Here is a 17,894-nt window from a genome sequence, read left to right on the forward strand (position 1 = left end):
TAATAAAAATGTAGTTGTGTAATAAATGTACAGCACACACTGCAGAACTCAAACATGTACTTTCATACTCTTATCAACCCAAGGTAGAAGTATATCAAGCTTTATTGAGCATTACACTCATTCATGTACAGGTAATGATGGATTTTGTACAAGTCTTGTCAGTAGTGCAACTCGTGCAGCAAATAACAGGAGGGGGGAGAAGTCCTTCGCTGAGTAAATGTCGGAGAAACCTTTTCATCTTTCGCAGAACAATGTTAGCACAGAACATCTCAACGACAAAATAAAAACCCTATACACAGCAGAAAGTGATTCTAATGGACCTTGTATCTTCCAAGGTCTCACCCAGTGAAGTCTGTTAGTTCGGATATGCTGCAGGTTTGAATTCTTTTACAAATTGTACAAAATGCACAATGATATGATACAAAGACATTTTCCTTGTGTTACACCTATAAATGCTTAAGCAAAAAATGGGAGACAAGTTATCCATGTTACGTGTTTGAACGTATTGTGGGGGGAAAACTGATCTAGTCATTTTCAGCTATTTGGACAGGTGAGTCTATCGCTTCCAGTGCAGACAGAATAATAATGCAAAAAGCCACCCTAACAAAAGCATTAATTGATTATTGGAGAAAAGTGGTCACAGTAACAATACTGGATAGATAGAGAATGTGAGCCATGTCGAAAAAGGGCCTTTAAGTTTAAACCCTGAGCATTTTCTTTTCTTAAAAGGCAGAGGAGGAAAAAAGGTTGACGTACAAGCAGAGAGCAGCCCGAACAGAAACGTTTGCTAGGGACACGAATCTCACATTCACCACGATTCCTTGGCTGCTTTGTGTCATTAGTTTCCTCTGGCAGTCGAGCCAGTTATCAAAAAGGACAAGCGATGAGGACTTGAACCAGATAAAGCTGAGGTAAAGTCCAAAGGTGCTCGAACAACTTGCAGCGCCAAGACTTATTTTACAGACTGGGAAAAGAGACCATGCATCAAAACTGTTTCAATTACAACAGAAGTAACAATTTTGCCTCTTTTGCATTGTATAAACAATGAACCCCCTCATTTAGAACACATCTATGTAGCTTACAGCTACATAAACACTAACTGCTTCCACACTGACTCAGAACCAAACCAGTGTTTTGAACAAGGTTGTATTTGTAATGATTCACTGTGTCACTCACTAAACTCCATCAAGACATTAAGTCACAATGCCAATATATGACCATGGTACCATCGTCTAATGTTAGACATGTCACCTGTTGGTGCCACCTGCTTTAGCTGTATCATTACAGATCATACAAACAAGGAAGTCTGATTACTTTGAATCCTGTGTGTAAATTAAAGTGGCGCTTACACTGACCCGGCAGCTGGTTAAACAGCCGTCATGCCACAAGTCTTGTCCTGAAAACGGCGAACGCGAAGTAGAGAAATAACAGCTGTCCTGTTACATGCGTATTAATATGAAGACTTTGTATTTTCTGCATTGTAACACACAACAGGTTCAGTAAAATACTGAACTGAAAAAGATTAGGTACATTAGTTTGAAGTTAATAAATCAGCTACCCTGCAAAAAAATTCTTGAATGTGGTTAGAATCAGTTTTAGTTGAAACAGATGGATGTTTTTGGCTTTCTTAAATTCAACATCTACTGAGGAGGAGGAAGAAGAAAAAAAACAAACAAAAAAAAAACAAGTCTTCTGGACTTTATGGTAATGTTCTAATTTCAAATAACTTTTCAAATGAATCAAAGTAGGTCTCTGATTTTCCAACCAGAGGTGCTCTGTATTGTCCCCATTTGGTTTAGCCCAAGAAAAGGTCTTTGCCTCATAAGTGGTCTAAATGGTTTAAAGCATGTTCGAGGTGCGAATAACTCAGCCACAGGCCAACATGCCAAAGTTCAATATATAACAAACCTTCTCACTCTGAATGTCAGAGGACAATATATCATCATCCTTCAAGTCTCTCTGAAGATTAAAATAAAAAGAAAAAAACCCTGAAATATTTTCTCTGTACAATCACTGCTTTACAAGTTGTAGTATCTCAGCCCCTTAGAGATGATGTGAGGGAGCAGAACGGGGGACAGGGTCCTGAAGCCTGCAGCGCAGAGACAGACTGAAGCAAGATGAGGAGATCGACGCTCAAAGTGAAGCGACCCATCTCCAAACTATGTGCCCGGTGTGTGGCTGAGACTCTGAGGGTGGAGCTGCTGCCGCTTCTGCTGCTCCTGCACGGCGAGTTGCTGACACTGGTCTGATGTCGAGAGCTTGTTAATTAATGGAGAGACGCAGTTTGCTGGAATGATCAGACCTGCGAAAGAGAGTTGTAAAAGACTTAAGAGAAAAACAAAGCCAACAGGAGGAGGACACTGGGAGCAAAGGAAAGCAACTCCTTTACAGCAGCAGCCATTCAACACACCGACTATCCTCTGTCCGTCTTCTGTTCTGAGCCGGACGATCTGCACCTTTACGTTGGTCCCGCTGACCGGAGTGAGCACTTCCTCCAGCTCGTTCCACACGCTGAGCACTGAGCCACACAGAACGTAGTATGTTCGACACCGAAGCCCGACTTCACACGTTAGACCCACAGATGCTTTCTTACAGTTTCCACGCCTGTGGGCAGAATAGAACAAACAGCATTAATGCGCAAAATTAATAATGTAACTATTTATAGTATAACTTTCAACAATCACGTCAGTATTAAGGGCACATACCAATAAGCATGAGAGCAGATTTTTGCTGAGGACTTGTACTGGTCAGTCCAGTGTTGTTTGGCATCTTCTGACAAGACCTGATGCAAAAAAACCAAACATTATAAATCGCTACAAATAGAAATGTGTTTTTTTTTTTCAAACATAAGTGAAGTAAAAACAATGGTCTTCAACCTTTTTGAACTTCTTCTTGATGTCTGCATACGGCTCCAGTTTGAGCTGCCTGCCAGTGTTTGGCCTGTACACCAGGAACAGCCTCTTCTTAGTGTTGACTTCTTTGACCAGTATGGCCGTCTTCTTGTTGTTCCTCATCTGAAAACAAAAATGCATGACCAAATGTGATAATGTAGATAATTAAGATTACTGAAAATAACTGTCACTCTGGTCTTTCCGTACCTGTACATAGAAACCATCATCTGGCCCATTCTGTTCGGCCCAAGCATGAGTGGCTTCTTCCCACGACATCCCCCTCTCCACACTCACCTGTGAACAGAACGGCATAAGTAGCACTGGGGAGTGAAGTACAACATAACAGTTTCCTAAAGGGCACAAAGACAAACTCACTGTGTACAATTCAACATGTCCTGATGTTGTATATCCCGGAGTTAGGAATTTCCTGCAATCTACCTTCTTCACCTTCTCATCACCAGAGCCAAGGTCTAACACAAAACAAGTGGAGAAAAATTATTTTGTCACATACCTTTAGACCCCAAACAACTATAGAATGATATATACACTATAAAACTTTCAGAGCATACAGATGATTATGATTCACATAAATCTCAGAGCAAAGCTCTTTGAATTATTTAACAGTCAAGATTTCTACTGTCCTAGTTTTGCTTCTGTATTTAAAAAAGGATGACAATAAACACGCTGTCGTACCAAGGATGCCCATGTCATATCGGCCGTTCTTCTTGGCTTCCTGAATCACAGCTGCAAGTGTGTCAGAAAAGTACTGGAACAAGGCGTTTTGCTGCTGGACTTCCATACCCAAAATACGGTTCAGGAACTTCCCGATGTTGTTGTAATCTGTAGAAAGAAAAAAACAAAGCCAGTATAAATGAAATGCACTTCACATTTAATACAATACGTGTGACATTTTTTATCACTTGAAAAGTCACCTTTGTCCAGCGACAGTGTGCCAGATCTGTCTTCCACATTTATGAGGCCCACACCTATCAATCCACTTTGGATTTCTGCACAACAAAAAGACAATGTTCATGGACCAATCACTCATTTTGTTTAAAAGCTGTAAACTAACAGGAAAGGTGTGAATCCAGACTGCAAAGGAACAAAGCCACACCTTTAAAGAAATCCCCCTTAAATTCAGAAGGTGGAGTCACTAACGGAGCGTCGAGCTTCACGATGGACTTCATCACAATTTCCAGAGCACTTCTGCCATACTACAGCACAGAAAAAGGGTAAGTTACTGGCAAGCCAAAGAAATAAGAGTTTCTCTCTGACACTTTGTCAACTACTTACTTTGTTGTCAAAATTAAACCGGCTGAGATCTCGAGTTTCTGTTGCTCTTCGATCTCCATGAGTGAGAGCCCCCTTTTAGAAAGACCAGTAACAAATGATTAGCATAAACATGTGTAAATTTTAAACCTTAATTATAAATTCAGTAAGAGCTCACCAGGCTTTCTAGTCTTTTTGCAACAATTGATGCAAATCTCTGCTCTCCTGCAAGCTCCGATATGAGAAAGACGTATTCTGGAGCCGTGACCTGGTTTGACCTGTGAGTTCTCCCTGTGTCCAGACAAACGCATCAAACAATGGTTAACTGAACATGTGTTGCATCATATACATAACACACAAAAAAAACAGGATGATACTGACCAAATTGCTGAATAGCTCGGTCTGCACTCCACGGCAGCTCCAAAGTCATGTGGACTCTGCGTCTCTGGTTCTTGACTCTGCGATCAGCCTGCAGTGATATACCTGAGCTGGCAGCTTCTGAGATGATCGCTATGTTCTTAAAAAAAAAAAAAAAAAAAAAAAAAAACCATACACAGATGCTACTTATCAAATACAACACAGAAATATCAAGCAGATGAATTTCACCTAAAAGCTAGACCGCCTAACCTCACCAATCCTCAAACTTTAAAAGTATACTATATAAATGTTTTACTATGAAAAACAAAACAAAAAGGTCCTTAAGCCAGGACTTCAACACTGTAACTCTGGATTTACCTTCTCGCCATCCATGAACCTCTGCTTCTCTGTGAGATTCAGGATTTCCACCGGGACATCCAGCTCGGAGCGAGATTCATAGGTGATGCTGCCATCGTCATTACTGACTACTCGACCTTTACGTCCAGTCATCTGACAACAAATCGAAACATGAAGTACACTGTAAAAAACAGTAAGCACTAAGACAGATGTAGTTTGAACTACTGGTGTGTGTACCTCACCTCAGCTACGTTCTCTGGTCCTCCCAGCTCATCGATAAGCTCGTCCAGAGTGTTAGGAGGCAGCACCTCAGCCAGCTCCTCAAGCTGCTCAAGCAGTTCCCTCTTCATTTTCTGGGCATGTTCCACTGCGTCTTGACTTGTTAGGCAACTATCCTGACTCTCGGCTTTGACTTATAAGCAAACAGAACAACCATTAAACCTGGGTTGAATAGGACGGCTACGTTACTGCATGTGAGAACTTTGTTACCTGTAGCAGGTGCACTAGGGGGGTTAACAGAAGAAGTGAAAGCTGGCCTGGTGGATCCCAGCCCAGAGGCTAACAAGGCACTTTGAATGGAGTCTGGATCAATACTCCCCCTTCTCTTTCTCTTCTTCTTCTTCTCTCTTCCCTTTTTTGCTTCCTTTCTAATAAGCCACGGATCTAAGAGGAGGAAGACCAAGTCCTTTGTAAGCAGCTGTGAAACATCTTCAGCTAAGTAATTGATAGAAGCAAGTTCCCAGTGAAGTCCTACCATCTTCCTCGTCATCGTCAGATTCATCCCTAAATGGGTTGAAATCGTCGTCTTCATCACCAGAACTCACAGATTTGAAGCTGTCGTCACTGTCGAGGTCTTTCCCAGACTCTCTGTCTGAATCTTCGGACTGGCTGTCCTCAGAGCTTGTTCCTGAAAGTCCTCCATGTTTGCGAGGCTTCTTTTTCTGCTGCTTCTTAATTTCTGCACCTGAGTAGAAAGTTACAAACAATTTAACGGTTTAAAAAAAACAAAAAAAACCCATGTAAAATCAAGACTATTTTCCTGAATCCATCAAGTCTTCTCAATGATTCACATTCATAGTTTACTACCTTTCCTCTTCTTGCCCTTTTGTTCAGTTTGAGCGACTGCTTCACTAGGAGAAGAGGTCTTCTTAGCAGACAGGTCGATGCCTAGCAGACTATAAAGCTTCTGTCTGTCTGGAGCTGGAAAGTGCTTCTCAATCAGGGACTGCAGCACACCTCTACAACACACACACAGTCGCATTTACAAAATAGCCTGTTTACATGAAAGGAGCGTAATCATCTGAAGCATGTTCATACTTTGCAGTTGACACAAAGTCATTGAGCTCTCCTCCTCCTTCCTCCAAGGCCTCAAGTGTTCTGGCTTCACCGGTGGACTGAAGACCAATTACGACACACTGCAGAAGAAATTGCGTTCTGAGCACACGTTATAGAATATGGAGCACAAAGTAAACAGCTGGTTTGGTTATGGTGCTGGTATCCACAGTATCTTAGCCTCTAGCCATGATTCATTACATATTTCAGGCGGCTCTGATCCAATAAACCAACCTCTGCTGCTGGCTGTCAGAGTCTCCTTTGACTCTTTATTACACAGAAACTTTTTAATAACACAACTGTTAAGGCTGCACAGAGGTTTCATGATTCCACATGTTAATATACACATTTCAGTTATTTACATAATGTCTGTTCGACTTTATAAGGGCATTTGCTGTCATGCACAACTGTCGTTTGATATTTGTAGAACACAGCTTTTACTTTGATGCAAAGAACATCTGCCCTAATGTGAAGACAGTGGAATTTTTTACTTAAAAAAAAAAAAAAAAAAAAGATTGACTGTGCCGCTGTAATTACTGTACTCTCGCATTAGACCAGACTAACCTTTCCGCTCTGGACGTCCTCTCTGGCCAGTTGAACCACACGGCGAACTTTGGATGCAATGCAGAGATATTTGAAGAACCTCTGGTGAGCAGACCAGAACTGACCCCACATGGACTTCTTCATACGTTGCTCTGCATCCATCAGGTTTGCAGCCTGCTGGAACCGCTCACGTGCACTAACCCACTGAAAGGAACAGCACAGAATATAATAGCAATTTACCTACTGTGAACACAAATGGGAAAAAAAAAACATACTTACAAATAATTTCCACAAACTAATCCACTTACCAGCTTTACAGATTTATTGTACATATTGATGTATTCCCGAGTCAAGGAAACTTCCTCAATCTTGAAAGTCACACCTGTAAAACTCAGCTGCCTTGCTATGTACATTCCTCTCAGTTTCATGTCCATAGCCACTATCTCCATAGCACCAACACCTCTGAAATAGAGAAGACATTTTTATGCAAAGATATATACAAGACTTCTCTCTCTCCCCCAGTAGACCATATACAATATTTACCTTCGCTCAACAGCTTGGATAAAGTTGCCAAACTCTCTGAAGGGTGTTTTGTGGCCCCAGATACCCAGTCGGTTCATATAGGCCATGTTCCGTGGTTCTGATGCACCTATAAAAAAGGAGAGAAAGCAGAGTATTGTAGGTATTTCCACTCTTCTGTGAAGTAAAGGTTACTGGATTCATCTACTCACCAGTAGCACTGGCATAAACAACCCGAGCCTTGGGGAGTTTGTTCTGCAGTTCCAGCACCGCCAAACCAGTTTTTGTAGGCTTGGATGATCCAATGGGACACACGTTTTTGGCTTTGTGACACTCATCGTAAACAATCTAACAGCAATTAAATTAAGGATCATAAAAAAAATAAAACTAGTGCCATAAATATTTCACAAGTATCCCATACTTTTAACACATCGTCTATGAAAAAGGATACAACTCCATCAAAATCCTCTCCGCACCAGTGGAGAAGCTGCTGGAATCTGGTTTTGTATTTCCCTCCTGACTGGCTCTCTCCTATCAAAGAGGAGTAGGTGGCGAAGATTACGCCTTTCTTTACACTCCCATTGTGTTTTGATGAGATTTTGCCATATTTGAACTGAAAAATAATGATTGAGTTAAACTTCAGCAGACAACAAACACATTTTACTGTTCTTATGAACACTTGAACATGAACATCTTAGAATATGTTTACCTTGTTTAGTGAATGAACCTGAATGTTTTTTGCTCCAATATCCCTTAAATCCCTTTCAGCGTCATATTTCAAGTCATTTGAGACGCTAAACCTGAACAGAATAGTATACACAATGAGGGACCATAGACCTAACCATGACAGTAAAATAAAAAGGTTTGTTATCTCATCAAAAAACTGCTTTCATTAAAAGGAGGTGTCAAAACAGATTAACTTATATTATAAGTGACTGGGGTGTTTACCAGAGTGATCTCTTTCTGCCTAAAAGGTAGTTCTCATAAATGATCCCTGCAATCGTCCGGCCTTTCCCCACACCAGCTCCGTCACCAATCAAATATGCAGCTCGTTCACCACTAGGCAGAAACGTTTCATGTTGCTGTGGTTCACAAAGACAAGAAACACACAATTAAAGTCCTGCTTTTTTTTAAGTAAACACACTAATGGTTATTAAATATATTTGCCATTAAGCACACAAAACAAACCATTTGTATTCTTTTGGGTTTTTGCTGTGACAGCGTTTTAACTTCTTCACATTCTTTATTAACATTAATTACCTGGGCTGCATATGTGATGGCTTCTAGCTGCAAAGCAGAGAGACATCCCCGGTCAATGGTTTCTTCTGGGATGGACAGTCTGTACCACACATCTGGTGGACTAACGCTGGACAGAGAACTGGTCTCCACCACAGGGTCAGGATGCCGTAAGCCAATCTTCACTGCATTGAAAACTGACTGTTAGCACATTCAAAAAAAATTACCTGGGACATGCTTGACAGAGGAGCCACAGCATAATGATGTATTTTAATTTCCAGATAATTTTACTAAAGCCTAAACACAGATTCACTTGTTGAAATTAGCCAACTAAATTATAGCCTCGTCCAAAAAAGGACTAGACCCTAATCGATCGTAGCTCATTATTGAGCTGTGTATACACACTCTTACATTTCATTGGCATGTACTCTGCATAAGTCTCTGCGTGTCCCAGCTCATCTTCCTCTTCCTCCTCAGGTTCATCCTCTTCTTTGATACCAGGGTGTTTCTATAAGCAGGTTCACAAAACAGACACCATATTGATGTTCTGCTTTTTTTAACCATCATTTTAAAGTCTTGAATATTACCGCCATTGTAATACTCACCAGAGTTTGTGAAAAGTTTTGTAGTTTGCCATCATCATTAATCCATATCCTGGTAGCATCTTTACCCAGTACCTCCTTCTTGATTCCATTGTTAATGTCGCCTGAAACAACATTGTATTGCAGTGAACAACATACAGGCAGATATTTAAAACATCAGGTTGGGTGCTTCCATTGATTTATTAAGAGCGTTTTGCATTTATTCACAAAACATCAGTGCCAGAACAGTGTAAAGTTGAATACTGTCCAAAGGACATATGGACGAGAGTATTCACATTGAAAGAATATAAACTGGACTGTCAGGTTTTGTCATACAAACAAACACACAGGGGCAGTCAACAGGTAGCAAGTAACTGAGAGATGAAGGTCTAACACTATGCCACAATTTGAAACTGTAGTGCTGCAGGTATAGAAATAACACCTGACCTCGTAAAACCTAAAACGGTCAGCTGAAGTAAAGAAACTAGAGAAAACGAAACAGCTGTAAAACATTTAGCAGATTATTTTGTTTTAAGGTTCTCATTAGAACATAGTACTTGTTTTAATGTGTTAAATATTTACTCGTGTAAATAACTTACTGGGGCCAGTGGCTGTTGCTACTGGTGGAGCAATGTCAGAAGGAGGTTTTAGCTTCATTAGCTCCATCAGACTGTTGCCCTTTAGACCAGTACTCTTCACATGGCCTGTCCTAAGAAGGTCTTTTAGCTGAATCTGCTCAAAATTAAAATGTTTAATCAGCAAACTGTAGGAAAATGGTTTTATCTTAGACAATGTATTTTATAAGATTAAAAAAACAACATACCTGATCTCTGTTAGAAGGCACTACTGTAGACGCTGAAGGAGGAATATTTGGGGAGGATGGGGTAGATGAACCTCGCAGAACAGAATTAGCAACATGGACGACCTTGGTCACAGTTATAGTGTGTTTAATAGGGTTTGTCACTGACTGTTTGGTCACAACAGCTCCTAGTGACGGCAACTGATTTAGCTGATTTAAGACAAATGTGGTGGTTGATGGCTGAGGTTTGTGCTGTTGGAGACATTAAAAGAGAACATCATGCAATAGATTGACTGATTTTAACACACTGCAAAGCACCAACAGAGCATTGTCTATATTAATTAATTAGTAAAATAATGTGTGCATCTTACCCTGATAGTAACTATAGGGACTGAAGCTGGAGGCTCAGCTCGAACAGCTTCCACTGTCTCAGCCCCACCACTAACATCCAGGGAACTAATAGAGATGGACTAGAAGAACAACGGTATGCAGAGAATTAACATCAAATGAAAGCATTAAGCTTAGTCTACTTTGTTATAACAAAAAGCTAAATATCATCTTACTTGCTGGGTTGTTGTGGGCTGTGCAACATCCTGAGATTCAACATCAAATAGGCCAATATCATTTGGGCAAATGCCACTCTCGCTTAGAGCAGCAAGAAGCAAATCCTGACCAGGATCCATCTACAAAACACATGTACATAACCTTTGTTAGTGTCCACTGTCTGTGTGGTGAACTGCTGAAGTAAAAAAACAGTTCCAACTATTAAGAAACTAATCAAAATATTTATAGTGAAACAAGAGTTGTTTAGAGCAATTGAAGCCAAAAAATAGCTGAGACGATTATCTACCAATGAGGTAATAGAACTACAAATATGCGAGGAGCGATGTTATATTACAAAACCACAGAAAACGCATTCATTTACTCCGCAGTATAACTAAAACGGGAATCATTTGTATTTTCTATTCATCACAATGACATTTGAAACCAGACTCTAGTCCGGGACTTGGCCCAAAGTGACCCAAAACAAGACACGTGTTTGCAATGCCTTGTTTTCAACTTCCTGATCCCCGATTCAGTGCGGCTTCCCTGGACTCCTGGTGCCTCAGCCGGTTAACAGATTTATCACACCGGAGCCATCAACACATAACAGTTTACAGGATGATTTAGCAGACTTCCAGAAGCTGATACACCAGCTTAACTGGCCAGGTCATACAGATTAGCATTACCATTAGCTTCCAGAACCGAAACCTTTAAGTTACTTTCACATTCGTGTCAGGAACAAAGCAGGTAAAGATATGCAGGTAACAGACAACAACTTCATAAAAAAGCGTCATGCCGCTACAAATGCCAGACAGAAACAGTAGCTATAAATGCTAACGTTTATAAACGCAACTTGCTCTTCCTCACAAACCACCCGCTCACGCATGGCAGCATGCGGCGGTTATCACCTCACCTTTGGCTCGTTGCGTGATAACTTTACATCCAACTATATTGGGCGTTAGCGAGCATATTAATTACATCCAAATACGAGTTTTTTGCTAGCCAAGTTACGTAGGCGCAGGCTCGAACTGATAAACGGCAAATGCTAACGGGCGTGTAGCTAGCCAAAAGGAACTGAATTATAAAAAACGACACATTCGGATTCAGTTGTGAGCCGCTGTCCGCTGTGGACAAGCACGGGAGCTAGGCTAGCTCACTGGCTCCTCATGTTGTGATGTTGCCCTCACGCAGTGTCATGTCGCTAGCTAACGCTAGCAACCAGACGCGTTAACAAACATTACCGCTGTCACCACCTTAACACGAAAAGAACTCACTCATACTTCCTGCTAAATGGAACGCTAAAAGAAAAGTGCGCTTTCAGACACGCAAAGCGTTTAAATATTTCTAAAGCAACTGCCCCCACGCTTGGAGTGAATTTACCTGACAGCTTAACGGCAGCTGTGGCTCCGTGTCGGCGGCGCTCGGCAGGTCGGGGTTTGTTGTCCTCTCCACCGCGCTCACGCCATCTTTTTATCAAACGCTCAGCCGCATGATGGTCACGTGACGTGCAGGCCCACAGCGGCCGACTTCTCAGTCAAACCGCTCTGTCGGTGCCGAGAGAAACGGGCCACCGAACACGCGCGGGGCGTCCTTGAGCACCAAGAAACACATAAAAGCGAGAAAATTGCCATTTCCAAAACGTTAGCATAAACGGCAAACATAGCCGAGTCAGCGAGCTAACACAACATCACGTGACCCAGCGAGGTCCTCGGAGGAAGTGACGACGAAAATTTCTTCTTCTTTTTGCCTAATGGACAGACACACGCCACCATAAAAGTTTATACCGCTACCCACTGTTTATACGTGAAACAACGACACAATCTTAGCTTTAATTTTTTCCTAAAATATTTCACATAATATAACATTGATAAAGGTTTGTTTTTATTTTATTGTATTTATTCTATCTATGTCCATGACTCGTTTGTTTCCCAGTAGTGCTCACATCTTAAACGTGTGTAAATGTCATCTTGTTTCTCTAATTTGAGCGATTTTACATAACTGTATTGCGTATTTCACAATAATTCTGTCTTATAGCTCCTTGTAATGTATAAATCCAGTAAAGGTCGCAAAGCTTTCAACAGTCTCAGATGAACATTTTACACAGCTTATTAAATAAAAGTTCATACAAAAAATATTGATAAAATATATTTGCATAAATTTAAGTTAGTTTAATTAAGCCCCTGCTTCTATTTTTTTAAACAGAATTCTGGAAAAAGCAAATGTTTTATAGTAAAAATGAGCTTTACTATTTTTTAAGAATTTATTTAAAATGTTACCAGTCAAAAAGAAGACACAAAAAAATGCACAGTGACACCCAGTGGCATAATGATCCTATAGCAGCCCTTGTGCGAAAACACTGCAGCATTTTACTGGTTCTACACAAACACAGGCCTCAGACTCACACAGAATGAGCTTCACTCAGATAAGCTCAGATAAAAGGCTGGTTTAAGATGAAATGTAAAAGATGATACTAATGCAGATTAGTCTTATTTCACTGTTTGTGAGCAGAAGGTTTTAAATGTGGGCCTTAACAGAGAGTCACAAGAAGTCTTTGAAGTCATTAATAGAAACAAACCTATAAGATCCATATACTACTAGGTGTAACTTGTAGGTCGAGTCACAGTCTCCTTCAGTCAGAAAAGTAAGTCAAAGTCAACCATTCTCAAGATTGTTTTCATGCCGTCTAAACCATCATAATGTTATTCATTAATTTATCCAGTTTATGTTCTTACATTTTACATAAGGCAATATACTCTGTTTGTTGAGCATAAGTATAATATTGCTTGGTATGGACTTAGTCTGCCAATATAATCCACCACTGTGTTTATGTTTCTGCGGTATCAAACCTACATTATTGTCTCGTATCAGCCTCCAAAACTCAATCTGCGTCATTACTGTGAATCACAGCTTTCAATAAGAGCTTTTACTTATTTGTTCTAGTTCTGTTCACCAGGGGCTCACATGCGAGAGAGGGGATTGTTTTTTCTCAGAAGAGTCTGGCTTTGTTAAATGTAAAGTATAAAGTAAATAATTATGAGCGGGGGAAGCGCCTCCTGGAGGTTACCCTCCAAAGACCCCCCTCTGAGCTCGGTTTCCACCGAGTCTGATGCGTTCTCATGGAGCCGAATTGAAACTGCAGCCAGACAGATGCTGCACGCTGCCAGCTCACAGCTCGCCCAGACTGATTGCACAAAACGAGAGATGTGTGTGTGTGTGTGTGTGTCATAACAAAAGCACAGAGGGCTCATTCACTGAATCCTCCTGGTTTCAATTTGAGAGAAGCCGAGAGGGGTCTTTCCTCCAACTATTGTCTTCTGTCACTGGATTGCGCAACAACCCCCCCCCCCCCCCCCCCCCCCCCCCCGGTCTTCCCATTTGAGCTTCTGCTGCACATTCATACATTTCCAGCGTGATGCATCTGATGCGTTTCACCATTATGATAACAATACTAATTTCATAAAGGTATGTATAAAAATGACCTTGAAACACGACTGTCAGGCCACAGGGACGTAACTGGTGGTTGTTTTGCCTACAGTATATCTTGTTCATGTTCATCTCAAAATGAACAATTGAATGAGAATCACAATAATGCATGTATGAGCCAACATGAACTGTCCACCAGCCGCCCAAGAGATCACTTTAAAAATCTGTGATTGAACAAAAGCGGATCTCGTAATTTATGGCTCAATTTACAGTTGTAAGATAGGGCCATCTGCTTATGATTTTCTGGTTTACACAGTAAAACTCCACACGAGGCTGCTGTTGTTGCTTTGGCCCCTTCATCCCATGCAGGACTCCGGCTCGGATTTCTGGGCGCGCTGACAGCAGCTCACTGAGCTCTCTTACACAGTAAGTATCTATAATTTCTTCCATGTTGCAAGACCCCCCTAGGATTCATATTTAGTCTCTTCTGGCCCTCCTGGGCTCCGCTGCTTTTAGAAGGCCAGTTGGAGCAAAGTTTACAGTCTGATCTTATGGCTGTGATTTAACTACCTCCTCCTGTGACAGGACGGGGAGGAAGAGCAACACCAAGGACAGAAAGTTCTGTGCAAGTTTTATTTTCTAACATAGCGTCCTGAACTAATGATTTGCTGAAGGACGACGTAGATGGATTCATCCATGAGGTGAGACCCAGTGGACCAAGAGATTCCCTTAGAGTCACATGAATGTGGGAAATATTTCCATCCATCTTCTACCGCTTGACAGTGCACCACTGCACCACTGTGTTGCGGAAGAATTTCTTTTTGTAAAATCGATCTAATGGCTACAAAAATGTCTGATAGACTTGAATCGCCCACCACACGAACACCTGAAAAAGGTTCAAAACATCAAAAAGCCTCTCATCATCATGACAGATAAAATCATCAAACTAAAAGGATCTAAAGCAACCACAGGGATTCACAAAGTAACAGGGCCTCACGTCTGTGTGAAAGGACTTGTCTCATAGTGTCACTACAGAGCTTATCAGCTGAAGTCATTAACTTTAATAAGTTGTCTGTTCCCTTCATGAGACAATTTCCAAAGTTTAAGGCATCTGTCAATGACAAAAAGCCATGAGCTGAATGAACACAGTAGCTGAAGCCATCCATGTGCAGAGAGCTGCAGTAAACGGGTCCCGACCAGCTGTTCTCAGCTTCCAGGAAACGCTCGTTACCTGAAGGCCGAGCTGGAAGTCATTACTCTAGGATCTCCCCCAAAGAGCCCGACCTGTGGACACACTCACTCACATGTGTCCGCCCGAGGCTGCGAGGGGCAGGCGATGCTAAAGACGAGCGGAAGGAAGGATCCTGAGCAGCAGATGAAAGTAAAGAGTTACAGTTAATGATGGAGGAGAAACGCACTAAAACGTGGTTCTGGTTATCAGACGGGTCCCGGCGAGTTCTGAGGGAACTCAACACTGTGACAAACAGTCATCTGTTTGTCCATCAAGTGGAAGGCTTGAAAGAAAGCAAATAATAATGGAAAGACGGCACCATTTTATACAAATAATCCACTTACTTATGTAATGAACTCAAAAATGACTAACTTTATTCACCTGTTGATGTAAATTGGGGAAGTGTAGTTTGTGTGTTAATGATGCCACGCTCAGGTCACAGCCAGGCAGGCAGCACGTTAAACCCATGACACTCTGACAACGCTGACCCCCGTGAACTGACCAAAACCGTGGCCACATCTGGAAGTTGTTGTGTGACAGGAAAGAAGTCAGCGTCCAGATAAGTTCACCTGAAGGATGGACGGGGAATAAAAAAGACTCGGTTCCTGTTAGCCATTCACTTTTATTGCCTTCACTCTTTTACATATTAGTTTAAATGATGTTATTGCTTCTGGGCTGTTTCTTATTTCTGTCATAATAAAACATGCAGTGGAGGCTGACTGATAGTGGAGAGAGGCGCTAGTAGTATTTTGGATGCTCTATGGGTCATATATCACACTGACTGGGTTATTACTCGGTAATCGTTGCTTGCAAATCTAACCTGGGAGATGTGGTTCAAGATCAGGCAAAACATTTATAAGAATGTTTGGACACTGAGCTTTTCCTTTAAATAGAGCCTTGTCCAGCGTCCAAACACTTAAGTGCTAAGATCCAATCTTTTCCTGCCCGTTCCCATCCACACTCAGCACAAAGCAGGGACCAGATCCCATCCTCTAAGTGCCAATCTAAACAAATGACCCAGACCCTGGAGCAGGAGCCTGTTTGTTGACCTTCTCTATCAGACGCCTGTTCGCTTTAACCAGTGTACAGCTGCGTGAATCAACTCTTTGTTCACAGCCGCTGCTTGGTTTGCTCTGCAATAATTGAGTATACAAGGCTGCTAATAGGGATCAGTCTGTGTTTTCAGAAGCAGACACTCGTATGGCAGGAGGAAACCACAGGAGAACCTCATCAGGGACTGAGTAAGTGTGTTTCACTCAGCCAAGGCAGAGAGCGTTTCTAGGAATGACGAAGTGAGAGTGTGATCACAAGCCCATTACTGGATAGAAGGAGCTTTGTTTTACGCAAACCCTCCACATCACGGTTGGATGCGGACAAGCTGCTCACTTTGGGCGCAGCGTTCTCCGTCCTTCAGCCCTGGAGACCTGCACGTCAACAACCCCGACTGATAATAATAAGACAAGCACAGGTGTGGTTAGATGTGATGAGGAGGCCGGTTTGATCACCTGACTCAGGCCTGTGGGCAGGACGGAGGGAGCTGCACTCAAAGTCAACTGTATCCGCACCTCTAATGCGTTACACATACACCGCACACCTCTCTGTTTTGAGAAGATGCATGTGTGTTTGTGCAAGTCAAGCTTTAAAACAAGCTGCGCTGTGAGAACAGCAAGCAAACATTTGAGTTTGTAGCCCGTAAAGACACGTGTCTGTCCAGTAAAAGGCTTGAGGACAGATAAACATCCATCCTCAGCCTGTTTATAGCTCACTGATCTCAGCGACCTGGGTTTTGTGTAGAAAATGTTTCATTAGAAACACTTTAATGCTTTAATGTCTGTGCTGACCAGTGGTTAATCATAATGCATTCTTTTATTATTATAGAGTAGGAATTGCTTCTGATCCTACAACACAAAATGAACAAATATTTATTTTTGGGATTCTTGAGTTAATGAGAGAACATTAGTTTGAAGGCATATAAAAGACCCGGTTAATGAGAAATAAACGTAGATAAACAGGAAGGAATTACTGCTGGGCTAACAAGACAAGTTCATTACAAAAAGAAAGAGAACGAACTGTGGCCAAGTAAGAGCAGAAGTCAACCTGAGCTGTGGTTATGAGATCAGAAGGGATCAAAGGATGCAGACAGAGCATCACAGAATTCTTGGTCTTAGATTATGGCAAATCAACAAAACAGCAAACACACAAACACCAGAGTCTGGGTTGAGGGTCCTTTTATAAAGTGGTTGCATAGTTTTTTGCTTGCAGATTTGTTACATTGTGTCAATGTGATATGTGATACATTTTGCTCTTTTAGGTCTTTACATACAAACAAATACACAAAGGAGAGAATCAGTATAATACTTTAAACTCACAGATACAGTGTGAAGTGTGTGGATGTCCGTGTGTGCGCTGCTGCCAAATGTAATTCATTTTTTCATTGGGCATAAAGATGCTTTACCTGTGCCCACCAGTGTCTGTGTCTTCTGTCTTAAACAGTAGAGATGTGTCGAGATTTGCAAGAACTCAGCTGCAGGACTGCAAACTGTGAAAAGTACAAAACGTGATGTACAAGTGTCTACAATGTTAATGTATGATTGGAAACCAACAGACACTTTTTCCAAAGTTACGGCGTATTTCCCAAGAAGTGAACCACAAATGTGTCACTGCGTACACCACATGATCTAACGTTCGATCAAATGATGCCTTGACACACACACGCTGCAGCAAAAAGTTGAGTAATCAGGATTTTAAAACAATTGAAACTTTCATGTGAGCAGTTTTGACATTTTGGGTGGTTTTCATGTTGTTATGGTGTG

At 41.6% G+C, this 17,894-nt stretch overlaps 1 protein-coding gene across 2 annotated transcripts; it reads right to left on the reverse strand.

Moving 5' to 3' along the window:
* Positions 1 to 84: 84 nt before the first annotated feature.
* sbno1 (strawberry notch homolog 1 (Drosophila)) lies at positions 85 to 12,142 on the reverse strand. Of its 2 annotated transcripts, none has more exons than XM_029169127.3 (33): positions 11,808 to 12,142; positions 10,448 to 10,567; positions 10,256 to 10,354; positions 9,909 to 10,136; positions 9,685 to 9,817; positions 9,110 to 9,210; positions 8,916 to 9,012; positions 8,529 to 8,689; positions 8,217 to 8,350; positions 7,978 to 8,068; positions 7,720 to 7,881; positions 7,481 to 7,616; positions 7,293 to 7,398; positions 7,058 to 7,211; positions 6,771 to 6,953; positions 6,192 to 6,289; positions 5,961 to 6,112; positions 5,629 to 5,838; positions 5,364 to 5,537; positions 5,117 to 5,286; positions 4,896 to 5,027; positions 4,542 to 4,677; positions 4,339 to 4,451; positions 4,185 to 4,256; positions 4,006 to 4,105; positions 3,824 to 3,898; positions 3,585 to 3,731; positions 3,267 to 3,361; positions 3,099 to 3,185; positions 2,877 to 3,014; positions 2,706 to 2,782; positions 2,411 to 2,604; positions 85 to 2,302 (listed from the first exon to the last, which is right to left on the reverse strand). In XM_029169127.3, the coding sequence occupies exons 2-33, from the start codon at positions 10,565 to 10,567 to the stop codon at positions 2,160 to 2,162; spliced, it is 4,218 nt and encodes a 1,405-aa protein (XP_029024960.1). In that variant the 5' UTR covers positions 11,808 to 12,142; the 3' UTR covers positions 85 to 2,159. The 2 variants fall into 2 exon arrangements, with proteins under 2 accessions (XP_029024960.1, XP_029024961.1); XM_029169128.3 differs by lacking the exon at positions 11,808 to 12,142 and adding an exon at positions 11,341 to 11,671.
* Positions 12,143 to 17,894: the final 5,752 nt, after the last annotated feature.

The sequence above is a fragment of the Betta splendens genome, chromosome 12 (genome assembly GCF_900634795.4).
Source record: "Betta splendens chromosome 12, fBetSpl5.4, whole genome shotgun sequence".
Taxonomy (NCBI): domain Eukaryota; kingdom Metazoa; phylum Chordata; class Actinopteri; order Anabantiformes; family Osphronemidae; genus Betta; species Betta splendens.

Coding starts and splice junctions, on each gene's coding strand:
- sbno1 (XM_029169127.3), bottom strand. CDS start 10,567: ATGGATCCTGGTCAGGATTTGCTTCTTGCTGCTCTAAGCGAGAGTGGC. Junction 8,351..8,528: donor CCATCACATATGCAGCCCAG/GTAATTAATGTT, acceptor TGTGAACCACAG/CAACATGAAACGTTTCTGCC. Junction 6,290..6,770: donor AGGACGTCCAGAGCGGAAAG/GTTAGTCTGGTC, acceptor TTTCTTCTGCAG/TGTGTCGTAATTGGTCTTCA.